This window comes from Argiope bruennichi, chromosome 7 (assembly GCF_947563725.1).
Source record: "Argiope bruennichi chromosome 7, qqArgBrue1.1, whole genome shotgun sequence".
NCBI lineage: Eukaryota > Metazoa > Arthropoda > Arachnida > Araneae > Araneidae > Argiope > Argiope bruennichi.
In genome coordinates this window covers 52,622,348-52,635,851 of record NC_079157.1, presented here as the reverse complement: position 1 = coordinate 52,635,851, position 13,504 = coordinate 52,622,348, and the positions used below count along the sequence as shown (strand labels likewise).

Here is a 13,504-nt window from a genome sequence, read left to right as displayed (position 1 = left end):
ATGATTCTGCAATGATTTATAGACAAAAGTAGTTTCTTTTTTTTTTTATGTTTATATTCAAAATTTGACAAGCTCCCTGCATTAAGACTTTAAATAAACCATATTCAAGAACCTAGGTATAATATATAATTGATTTCTTTCACAATCTTTGCATTGTTGCTTATTTTAGTCTTGATTTCTGAGTCTATTAAAAAAAATTCTATAGGATTTTCCTTGTACATTACACATTTTCACTTATACAAACTATACAAGACGTGCGATTCGGCTCTTTTTTATGTTAATATTTCTAATATATACTCGTATATATAAATATATGGTTGTCAGAATAAGTCTTTGTTTTAATATTTAACAATTAACGAGTAACAAAGCGTTAATCGATAATAAAACGAATAACCGCCTCCTCCCAAAACTTAATGGATATAACATTTAGTAATATGTCTAAGAGATAATGTGGGAAATTCTAAATGGAATATGTGTATGATAAATAAATGCTAAATATTTAGCGACTCTTTCGTTTAATAAGTTAGTCAATTTAGTTTCATACATCAATATATTTTTAACATGTGAATGATTTATTTTAGGTTGATATTTTATTAATTTTGTAAATGTGTGTGTGCTTTTATTTATCAATCATGACTCCAAACAGTTCGATATCTACATTTGTACACAGTATTATTGAAGCAATGTCTGGTATTTATAAATATTTTAATAACTAAGTGAAATAATGTAACGATAGCAACCTGATCAATTATACTTTAGAAATTATTAATATTAAGCTAATATTTTATCATCTATAAAATTATAACTTTTTTCAAATTAGAAAATGCAGTTTTTTAGTCGTAAGTAGCTTGTGAGTGCCTAGTTGTAATAGTGCCTGGGAATATTGTCTTTGATGTTATCATTAGTTTGTTTTTCATCTACATAATATCTGCCCAAAACAGTTTAGTTCCAGAAATTTCTGTAACGGCATTAAATTTAATCTATTTTTCTTAAAAAATGATTACGATTCTAATCCAAACATATTCAGATTAATACTTTTTACAGCTATAAATTTATATGATAACGATTTATGCAATAAATTTCTATAAAAACATGTATGTTATAATTCCTAAATTATTATTATTTTTTTTTTCCCTTTCCCGATAAATTGCAGCCACACATCCACTTGCATATGCAAAATATTTCGGACAACCGGTTGAATCGATTTCAAAAAAGATTTCACTAATAACTAAGTTTGTTTAATTTTTTTTTTTTTTTTTTTTCCGGCTCCCAGTTATCACATTTCATGACTAAAATTAATTTCATGATCAACCAGTGCCTGCATTTGATTGAAAAATAAAAAATAAAAAAAAGTCATCCTCTCGATATCTGCGTCTTAATAGAAAATATACAAGCAAAAAAAAAAAAAAAAAAATTGGGTTTATCCACCTGTTACTTCCGGTAACATGTCTGGGTTAAAGATAGAGTAAAGCAAGCAAAAAAGAGAGTGGACTGATTGTTACACGTGACGGATAAAGGTATAAGTTTTCATTTCACGTGAGCATCCAGACATCTATAAAAAAAAGTCATTGTACGCCATAATTTTATTCTTACTTATAACAAACATACATATTCCAGCTTTTTTAAAGTGTGCGAAAAAATGAATATCTAGGGATCTAAAAGTTTGATAACGCTTTCATATATGCCTGGCCATTTTCACAGATGATCCATTTTGGGTTACCAAAAGTTTTTGCCCTCCTGTTTTTGAGAGGGAACTTTTTCCTACTAAATTTTATCAAACACAAATATTACGAAAAAAAAAATTTTTTTTAATGTTTCATTGGGATTTTTTGAACTATTTTTATGTTCTACAACTAAAAAATCTGTCCCCCCTCTCAACTCCCTTTTTTGAGGATCAAGACCATAGTTTATAGAAATCCTGATGTGTTCCAAGTACAAACCAACCCTTCATCATTTTTGATCATACACAACCCGAAATGAATATTGCTTGAAAGAAATTGTAACACAATATCCGTATACTTTTAATTTAGTTGAGTTAAATTAAATCCCGTTTTGAAGTTGCATGAACATTTTACCATTTTTTAACCATGATCAAATGCCGAGAAAGATACCTGAGCCGACAGTACGTTTCCAAGCTTTCACATTAGAATAGTGGTAGGCCTTTTGATTTCAACAGATTTAATAGGCACAGTGGATGTTTTTTTTTTTTTTTTTTTTTTTTTTGAAATCAAATCTCCGATCTTCTAATTCTACAGCTTAAGATTTGCCATGGTGCCACCACAATTTAAATTTTGTATTTTAAACACATTTAAATGTATTTATTACACGTGAATTTAATTCTACCTTATATAAAAACTGCATGGCCCAAAATAAACGAAAAGATTTAAGTCTTTAAATCGGTTCATAAATGTGCACGCATTATGCAAATTAGATTAAAGGCTAAATTTAATAAAGATAGAATTTTCGAGCGTCTGATTTGGAAATAATCTCGATGTTTATAAATTTTTATAAATGCAAGCAAAATGAGTTATGAGGGCAAATAAATCTCTTGCAAGTTAGACATCATAAAAGAAATAATAAAGAACAATTTATTCGAAGACAGGAGAGAGTGTAGGTGTAAAAAAAAAAAAAAAAAAAAAAAATGACAGTTTAGTTATATTAACGACCCATCTGAAAGCAGTATGAGAGCTGTTTTGGGATAACTTCATAATTTGAAACCCGATCAGATGATGAGAATGGCACCTGAGCTGCCACCCTTCTCTCCAAACTTCCGCACCACATAGTGAACGGAGTTGACATAGGAAAAATAGACAACAGTTTTTGCAATCCATTTAGATAAATAAATTTGTGATGAATATGGGAGAAATAATAAAATAATATTTTCTGAATTTTGTTCCAAATAAAGTTTTTAAGTGAGTTGCTTAAGTAAGAGCATTGAAATAATTTTGACAAGATATAGTTCTCTAAGTGTTGGCAACCTACCCTCGTGATAAAATCCCTCACAGGATTGGCCAAGGAGAAGTGCGACCACCCAAGGTCATACTATCATCCCATACCCTTGCATGATCCAATTCTTGAATCATTTAAAATGTATATATTTATTATTATTAAATTAAAACAAAAAATGAAACTCACAAATTCGGATATTAATTAATCCTTAGTTAACATCGTATTTTGAATTAACCTAGCTTGTAGTTTGCATAATTAACATTCTTTTGTGTTAGTTTTAATGTATTTATCTTGATAGTATTAGTCGAATAAGAGTTATTTTTAATTTGTTGTGCCTTGCCAGTTTACATGATGTAATTAAAGAGCCATTTAAAAATTACCATCGTTAAAATATTTTGTTATTTGAAACATTTCATTATTAAAAAAACTTACATAACAATTTTATATCAATACCTGGTTTTTTGTTTGTTTGTTTTTTCCCTTGGATTTGTTTTGTCTTAAATGTTTATATTTTTTTCTCTTCTCATCTTCTTAAGATTTTTTTTTTTTTTTTTTTTTTTTTTTTTTTTGTAAAAGTGCTGTATTATTCGTACATGGGAAAATATCTTTTCATAACGTTATTTTATGCTTTTTCATAAGTGAAAAATTCTTTTTGTTATTATCTTTTTCAAACGAAAGACTCGTACTGTGTTATAGTAATATCATTCCGTTGTGCAAAGAAGCTTTTCTATACATTCATTATCACCAATACGAGTCGTTTTTACAATTTTTCCTGAAGTTGGTATGTTCCAGTTAATATATAAGAAGTGTTACACATGATACAAAATTTGATGGAATTTCCGAAAAGACATTGTGCACAGTGGATACATTACCGATAGCATTTATTTCTTGAGAAGTAATTTATTTCTCTTCTTCCCTTAGGCTATGAGCCGGTGGTGAATCATAGCACCCCGGAACTGCTGGGGCCATGCCTCGTCCTAAGAAAACTGCTCGCCAAGTGACTCGCTCCGAAAGTAGTTCAATGCTGGACTTGCGGCAAAATCCAAGTGGAATTATCCAGGACACTGCCGAAAATTATGAAGAAGTGTCTCTCATAGGGACTGGTGCCTATGGAACTGTGTACAAGGCAAGAGACCTGGCCAATGAAGGACAATTCGTGGCCCTTAAAAAAATTCGGGTACCACTCACTGAGGAAGGAGTGCCGTTAGGCACACTCAGGGAAATTGCTCTACTCAAGCATCTTGAATCTTTCGAGCATCCGAATGTTGTGAGGTATGTAATTTTATTTTGTCTAACATCTGGAGCCGAGTGTCTTAAAATGAGTTAAATGGCTGAGCTGATGTTATCCTTTCCATTGAAGCTCTGAATATGCTAATATCATTATTCATAGGTATAATGAAACAACTAATGGCTGAATGGTTCGCAAGCAGCTCGTTGCTGGATATTATTTGTACTGTGAACTATGGGGAACGAGGTGAACACAACGCAAGCCATCAAATTAGCACTTAGATTCCAGTAAGAGGGGGGAGAGGCTTAGGAAATGCTTGATGTGCAGATTTCAGTTTGAAAATTTGTAGAATTTGCAGCGAAAGGCACGAAAACACTTCCATTCTTGAATTGTAAATCCCTTTATGTTCGCCAGTAAGATGACAGGATTTGATTCAAGGCGAACATAAAATTTCTGTCTATACTTACGAACCATTCGGGTCAGAGATGTATACGAGAATTGAGATGTTCATTTGTCAGCTGCTTTATAGCACCGTGTATTACTATATAAAGAGAGTTCTTGTTATCCTTTTTAATGATTTTATATAGAATTTACATATAATGTACAGGAAACAGTAGTAGCAATCATTTGCATGATACATGAAATAGTTTGATATTTTGTACTAAATTATTCGTATGTATGAGTATTCGTACCAAATAAATAATTTGTAAATCTATTTAATTATTCACTCTCTGGCACTTTTTCAGTATTAAAATCTTACTGTACCGCTTATAAAACTGTCACGAAATGTACGGTAATAGAATGCCAGAGAGGGAAATATTCCTCTGATAGTGTATTATTCTTTTTGGCTTGTGATAATTGGCAGCCACCGTATTATAGTTTATTCCACTTTTGAAAATCCTCATATGATGTTGATTTGAACTCCTTGCAACAACTTTAAACAAGCATCTCTCTATTTTTTTTTTTTTTTTTTTACAAGTATTCTTCGATTTTCATTGCTCCGTTTCTGCTTAGCAAATTTTCGCCTAAAGATGTGAAGGCGGTGTTATTCGAATCTCATATTTCTCTTCTCATCATCTTCACATACCGAATTCAATCATAACATTTTTAAGCTATTTCAAAAAAAAAAAAAAAAAAAAAAAAAAAAAAACTATTTTAGTAATAATTAAAATCGCTAATAAGATAAAATGGAATAACTGATTCTCCTACATAAGTTGTTATTGTAAAATGCGTTTTCCAAATAAAACCGAATTCTAATTTAGTTTTTGTTACAAAAAAAAATCTAGTAAAATTCACTTTTTTATAGGATACCTTTTTTTTTTTTTTTTTTTTCATATTATATCATCTATTTTATTCTCATTAAGAATATAACTGTCAAAATTCCAAATGTAACCTAGGGAATACTTTTTGTTGTTGTTACTAATGTTAGATAATCTTTCTTTGCGAATGTTCGTATCGAAACTAATCAAAGTGTCAAAATTACATGTACAAACTTTGAAAAAAAAAAAGTGTTAAAAGTTAATACTTGGTTGTCCATGAGGACTAATTATCAAAATTTGAAATAAATAATTTTGAAAATCTTGTTGATGAAAAAGAAAGTATGATTAATGTCTATCAACTGAATTTTGAAATATCCAAAATTCAGTTGCGGTCTTATTGAATTCGGATTTTCGAAGTTTCAGGTTTCAGATTCGTGCCAAAGAGTCAAGCAAGCAGTTAAATTACTAATTAACAGAGCTAATAAAAAGTTTAGGGGTGGGTGGGGGGGATATGACAGTGAAAAGTTTTTCTGCCATGGCTTTTGAACAAATAAGTTCACAAACATTATTTTTATACCATCTTAAAATTAAAAAAATAACTTTATAATCACATCAATTTTACCACCGGATAATTTTCCTTTGATTTTTAATTAATTTTTTTAATGTTAATTTATCCATTTATCATTTTTTTTTGTATGATTGCTTACTGAACGACTTATATATATAATATGTGTGTGTGTGTCTTACTTTTTCGTAAATACATCTAGAACAAATGTATACTAACGAGGGCTACGTGTGCAGAGAGAAGCAAATTTATATTGCTAGTAGTGTTTTTTAAACGCTCTTATTTTTCTTTCTACCCCGATGGATAGTTTCGTTCCGACTAATCGTGTATGTACCGAAGTACGACACCGTTTACCACCCTTTCGTTTCTTTCTCTTTTTTTCTTCTTTATCCCGTTGAACTATTTTCTTCCCGTCTGCCACCACTTTCCCCTGCTCGAAATTCGCGTCGTCAGCAAGATAAACAGCTGTCACAAACTTGCCACAGTGTATTACTCCGGCTATCGTCAGCCGTCACTCATCCCTTCTCCTTCCTTCCACCCTGGCAGACACATACCGAAATCCATATCCTGTTCGTCTAGGTTATTGACTCCCAGCATTTCTTGTTATTGTTATAATTCAAGAACAGCAGATTTTCAGTGATTATTTTATGTTGCAGGTTCCTTATTTGATCAGATGGGATTTACGGGAAATAGTTTCGCTGGCTCTGCTGCTCTGGGTGTGTGTTTATTATGGAAATGGGCCTCGGCTCATTCACGAAGATCTCGGGCTTTTGTTACTTTTTTTTTTTTTTTATGTTTTCTTTCCGGGCTATATTTCAAGTCGATTTCTATTGGCACAAAAGATGACCTGTTGGATCGAGGATGTGTGCTCAGAGTAATTGGGGTCCGTGCGCGTGTGTCAACAGGCGAGTTTTGGGAATATTTTTTTTTCTGGGGGCGTCCACGGAAATTGCGCTAAATTAACTGTTCGTCGTCGGCTAAGGAAGTGCTTAATGCATCTATCCTGCTTAATGAAAGATCCATTTGTGTTCGTCAGCGAATTGTTTGTAAAGTAAGACTTCGACTCGGTTCCTCTTTTTTTTTTTTTTTTTTTTCTTTCCCCCTCTTCTGTGTGATTCATTAGAGGATGTTATAGATCCTCGAGAGAAAGCGGAAGGAGATCGTCGTGGAGGGTGATTTATTTGTGTACATAGTGACAAAATACGGATTTACTATTTAGATTATACAAAGCTCGAACTATTCATTTCTGATGCATGTTAAATATCAAATGTAATTCATCTTAAAAATGAGCCTGACGTAGTTTTTAAAACAGAATGGGGGGAATTCATGCTTGCGTAATACATGAAACATGCCAACTTAGTTTCGGTATATATTTGCATTTTGCGAGGGAGAAAAAAAAAATGACGTCATCAAAGTGGTCCTCATGACAACAGGCAGTTAGATGACATGCGCAGTTACATTTATCATGTGACTCGTAAATTAACTCAGTTACGTATCTTTTTCACGATTGTGTGAAATACGCACCGAATATCTGGTAGTCATGAAAGTTAGCAAATTCATGGATTCTAATTCAGGTCACGAATTTCTGTCGAAGGTCACGAATTGGCAGTTGGATAAAAATCCCCTCCCACCACCACCAAGAGAAGGAACCCATGTTCAACAAAGAAAAATGTTATTTAAGTCAATGATTATATGAATTAACACTGTATTAATCAGAATTTCTGAAAAATATTTTTTATCGATCTGCAAACAGAATTTAAGGTAAAAGAACAAGCATTAACAATTTCCACCTCCAGGTATGGATGAATTTCAGTTTTTCAGGTCTCTCTGTCTAAAAGAAAGTATATTTGAAATAATTGCAATGTATTCTCGGTCCCTCAAATGTCAATAGCTCGGAAAGGCAATAACTAAATGGATGAAATTTGGCATTGCCTTTTATTATAAGTTGTGAATCTCTATCTGATATTGGACTCAATTCATTAACAGAAAGGGAAACTTTTCCACAATATATTATTTTCCGTACCATATTAAACAAAGGTTAAAAGCGCTATATTTAAAAATATGCTTTGAATATTCATCTTCTCTCAACGCGTCATAGAGAAATATTATATTTTAATATGATAATGCCTCTAAATTGGATACTGTATGAAATTAAACTTTGAGACATTCTGTATATTTGATACAAAAACATTAAACATGCTATATTGGGTAGACCGTTCAATCTAAAACTGCCAAGCTTTCTCAGTAATTTTGAAGCATATTGTTGAGGCAAAGCCTTTTTTTATGCCTCATTAGAATCCAAAAACTTGGGTTTTCAGTGTTATAATTCTATTTCCGTGCACGTTTACTCTAATTTGAATGAATTTTTAAGTATATTTTGCAACTAAGTTTTTCATTGTTTTAGTTTGAGCTGATTTTAAAAAATACTGTGTGTGTGTGTGTGTGTGTGTGTGTGTGTGTGTGTGTGTGTGTGTGTGTGTGTGTGTGTGTGTGTGTGTTCTCTTAAATTTTTAACAATCATGTTTATTTACACACGCGTTATTACCTTTTACTAAGGAAATATAAAATTAATTTGTGTGTAAGCTATCGTGGCTGTAATAAAAAATTAAATTTAATCCTTAAAAAAACAACTGTAAAAATCATGCATTAACGGGGGGGGGGGCTATTTTACTGTTTTATACCTTTTGTTACAATTTCATTTGAGAAAATAGTTGCATAACCTATAATCAGTATCATTTTTAAACCGTAAATTATAATTGGCATTCTTATGTGCATACATATAAAAGAATTGAGGTTTTTTTTTTTTTTTTTTTTTTCTTTTTACTGGAAAACAATAAATTCAGCAAGCTGCTTGCGGTAGAGCCTTTTCGCGTAGAACTTTTAAAAACTCATTGAGAAATTCAATATTTATAATTATCATAACCTTTTCTAACTCAGTTCCTTAAAAATTAATATTTTGAATGGAATTTTAATTAGAAAATTTAATATTTAATAATTTTTGTTACAATTTCGAAGCCCCAAACGATTTAAGAAATAGTCGAAAGTAAAGGTTTTTAGAAGTTTCTATTTTTATTTTACTTAAAAAGAAGGGGCATGTTTTTTACATCGGAAACAGCGCATCCTTTTTCAATGTTTGCAAAGCACAAATTTTATAAAAAAAAACGTCCCTTTTTGTTGTTGTTGTAGTTGTTTATAAAAATGTAATAAATTCCGGTAAAGAGTAATTTTTTTTAATGTAGTCCAAATGTTTTTTAAGGAGAGAGACTACTAAAATGTTAGATTGGAAAGAGTTTAAAACACCATATTGGTTTTTGAATTTCCGATCTCCCCCTCCCCCCAGCCCAGTCGCGACCTCATTTGTTTAAAATACTTTATCACTTCAAAATCAAGTGAAACTTTCTGTAGAAGCAACTTTTATTATTATTTTTTCATATAGAATATAAGTGCTTCAAAGAAAATATTTAAAAAAATCTTTACTATTATTTGTATTAATACTATAATAAAAACTATTTCACCGAGTACAAGCACGTCGCAAATTTTTTTATGTTACTTTTATCAAGAGTTATTTCTGATAATATAAATCTTTTTAAACGGTTATTTAGAACTGTAACTGGTTACTTTGACCTAGTGTAAAGTCTCGGCTTCGGGCCCAGAAGGCTCACTTCTAGCAATACTATTCTACTAAAAAATCTGTTCTGTATTCAGGCCTGGTGCACGGTAAATCTGACATCGTGGGCCAAACATCCTTTCGCTGGTGTGGTACGAAATGTTGTAGAGGAATGTGCCAGCCCAAGTACTGTACGAGATTCAAAATTGTACTAGGACCTTTTAATGTTGCAAATAATAAACCGCAATATTGCTTTTAAACGGGAGGTTAATATAATTAAACAAAATTAGAGCAAAATTTTGGAAACAGTTTATTTCTATGTATTTCTCCATAAATTCGTGGATTTAAAATAAACAAAATTAATAATTGAATTTCAGATTCTTGCGATTATTCTTCACATTAATTAATATTATCTCAATTATTTAGTTAAGATGCTAAAGAAAAATGTCCTAAAATAATGTGGGGGAAAAAAAACACCCTTCTACTTCGCATTTTCTGTTGTGACATGTTAAGTTTCAAAAATCATTTTTCTGCCCCTATACGAAGCCCTGTTTCCAAGTTATTTACTCTCCCATTCAGTCCGGCGTGAATGAAAGTTTCAAGGGCCACCTTATCGTGTGTGTCGAGTACTCTGTTCCTGACATCTTATCTCCAGTGAAGATTAGCTATGTGTGTAGGTGCGTTCCTGCAAACAGTGATTTGGGGAGGGGGTGGCGACCTCAGGAAGGATCACCTTGAATGAGGGTTGAAGGCCCACTTGGGCCGAGGCAGCGTGGAATGTAGCTCCACTGACCGGTTCCCCCTGGAGGGGAGCTCTTTTTCGAGCCGATATTGGAATTTTTTATGTGAATTCCGGTCCTTGCCTCGCCGCTTCTTTTGCATATTTCCACGGAAACTGCACTGGGGTTGCCATGGGTGAAGTAGGCGAAATTCCATAGGATTCTTCAATTTAAACTTCTACTGCGATTGTGCTTTATAATTAGATATCTTTATGTTTTTCATAAATAAAGTGGTTTAATAACACTTTTTGAAAAATAAAATAAGTAAATTAACAGTTCTGTTCCAAAAAAAAATAAGCAATTTTGGTCTTTAAACTATAAATTAACGGTTTGATTTTATCTTGTCGCAATTTAATGAAAAGATTTAGAATTCGTAACAAATTTGAAACTTCCTTTGTATTTTAACATGTTTATGGAAACAAATGGGAGTGCCAAAATATTTCATATAGGTAAAACACGAACTATTTATTTATTTAGTTAAAATGAATGCTGAATGTCTTAGTCTTTCTTTGTTTTTAATCCTACTTTGATCTAGGTCAGAGATTTTCAAATAACGGTACATGTATCATTATGGATGCACTATATTATTTTTGGTTGTAATACACAGGATGCAAAATTGCGCATTGTTCGATATTTTGTGTAAATTTTTAATAATAATATTATATATTCCGTGCTAAATAATGTTTCAGGTCGAGGAAAAGAAAACTTATAGATATTTCATGTGATAGAAATCTTCTGAGTGAGTGTAAAAAAAATGTAACTTATACAATTTTTATTTAAAAAAAAACAAGGTGAATATATTTGTGAAGAAGCTATACAATTTTTAATACCTTTCAACACATAATATGTTTGCGAAACTAGATTTTTAATCATGTCATTAATAAAAGAAATAATTAATGAATATTTAATAAAACTTGAACCTGATTTGCCCTTGAAATGCCAGTCGCATTCTTTATTCATTTTTCATGAATAGTAAATCGTAATAATTGTTCTTTTGTATCATTACCTTTTATTTACTACATAATTTAGTATATTTTTATATTGTTATAAATTTAAAATTTTATTCCTTTATTATGCAATATCATTTAGGAGGCACGATTTCAAAATTGGAAAATATATGATGGTGTATATGTTTTTGATTTTTCATTTAATTGATTCAAAATTTTTTTTGAATCTAAGCATATTTTGATATGTTGAATTATGGAAGTTATTAAATAATTGTATTGAGCAGGCTTTTTACTCTTTTGTATAATAGTGGTTTAGACCGAGCCTAAAGGTGACATTCTTTTCTTAGTTTTATTAGAATGTTCTAAAATCTACTAAAATGATTCTCTGAATATTAAGTTTGTTTACTTTTATTTATTTTGTGATTTAATTACCTATTTTGTCCTAATTAATCACTCTTGTTTCTGAAAGTTTTAGTGCTTACATAAAAGAAATGATGCTCATGCCAGTATGTTGATATAGGTCAAGAATTGGTCAAATGTCAAAAATCAGTTAGTTCCCTAAATAATTAATATCTAAGAAAATTGAGGTTTTTGTCCCCCCCCCCATCACCACCCTTTCCTTTTTTTCTTCATAATATAATTAGAATTTGTTTCTTGAAATAATGAAACTCATTTGACAAACCATTGGAAGTACAAATTATTATATGTTTAGATCTATAATATGCGGCGCGTGTGTGTGTCACTGAGATTCTAAAATATTTATTGAAAAAGCAGGCAGAGATCTCATTAACGATTTTTATTCTCCATAATTTTAAAGAAATAGATCATTTTTTTATTTGTCATTCTTTGCTTAAGTCATGACTTGCACGTTGCAACGTAGAGACTTGGAAGGGAGGAAGCATGAAAAAGACAACGTAGTGAATTATTTTGAAGCCATATGGTTTTCGGAAACGAAATTGCCATCACAATGTTTTAGTTCTATTTTAAATTGAAAGCCTGTTCAGTTTAAAGTTGCTGTGAAACCGGAGTTCAAGTGATTAGAAAATTGTTTTAAGAAATTGGATTAATTAAAAATGATTGCATATGTATTCTATCTTCTATATGATACTGTGTTTTGCGAAGCACAGCCAAAAATAGCTTTTACAACGCAACATAAAGAAGATTCGAAACATCATTACGTATAATATTTTTTAAACGATTTACCTCTTTTTATATTTTTTGTCAAATTAAATGCACTTCTAATGACAATTCATTTAAAACTAATTATTTTAAAGTTTCTAAAGATACTTTTTATTTTTCATTCCATAATTTTGAAAATAATTATAAAATTTAGAAATTAAAAATTTGTTATTATAATGAGGAAAATCACACGTTTATTACTTTGCCATACGTTATTCCTCTAAACTGATTGCTAATTATCCATTTTATAGTTTATGCAGATTATATACATGCTGGGAAGCGTTTAATTCCTCCAGGCACTCGATTTTAAAGAAAATAAAAAACCCTAGATGCACAAAAAATTTTACGAATAAAAAAATGTGAAGAAAAAAATTTTTTTTCGATTATTTAACTTAAAATTTAAATTTAGAAAAAAAATTAACATCTCAGTAAGTACTTTTTTACAGGGTGAAACATGTATAATTTCACCACTTCACAACTACAAAATTAATATAAAACATTAAATAACAGTTTTTAATTACAAAACAATTTATTCACTCATAATAACATGTATACCATACTCACAATGTATACCGTTATAAACAAGGTATATCATTATTAACGACTAAAATTCACTACTTCACACACTGCGCCAACCTTAACTATAGCAGCACAAACAATTTACTACTGATGGATAGTATTGCCAAATGAATGAGAAACTTTTAAGTAAAATATTAAATTGAATGACTACGAATAGCCTCGAATTTTCAAGATGGATTAAAGTCTACCCCACCATGCATAAAAAAATTTAAGCAAGGATAGGGCGCATCTTTCTAATTATCCCTAAAGCGTTAATTAGAAAATTCTTTAATTGTCATCTGGAATGCTGATTGTTTGTGAGTATTATAGCATTATAAATAAAATAAAGTATAATGAATGTTTTCCCCCCAAGTACCTTGAGATTTTTCATCGATTTTCGTTATATATATGGAAAGCTTATTGAAACTGCATG

General features: G+C 30.8%; 1 protein-coding gene across 4 annotated transcripts in view; it reads left to right on the top strand.

The window, feature by feature from the left end:
* Nucleotides 1-13,504, top strand: part of LOC129976007 (cyclin-dependent kinase 6-like) — a 247,565-nt gene that overhangs the window by 134,245 nt on the left and 99,816 nt on the right. For all 4 annotated transcript variants that reach the window (XM_056089338.1, XM_056089336.1, XM_056089337.1 and 1 more), the window contains one exon: nucleotides 3,871-4,221. In XM_056089338.1, coding sequence (XP_055945313.1) covers nucleotides 3,917-4,221 — 305 coding nt within the window. In that variant the 5' untranslated portion in view covers nucleotides 3,871-3,916. The remainder of the gene's footprint in view (nucleotides 1-3,870; nucleotides 4,222-13,504) is intronic.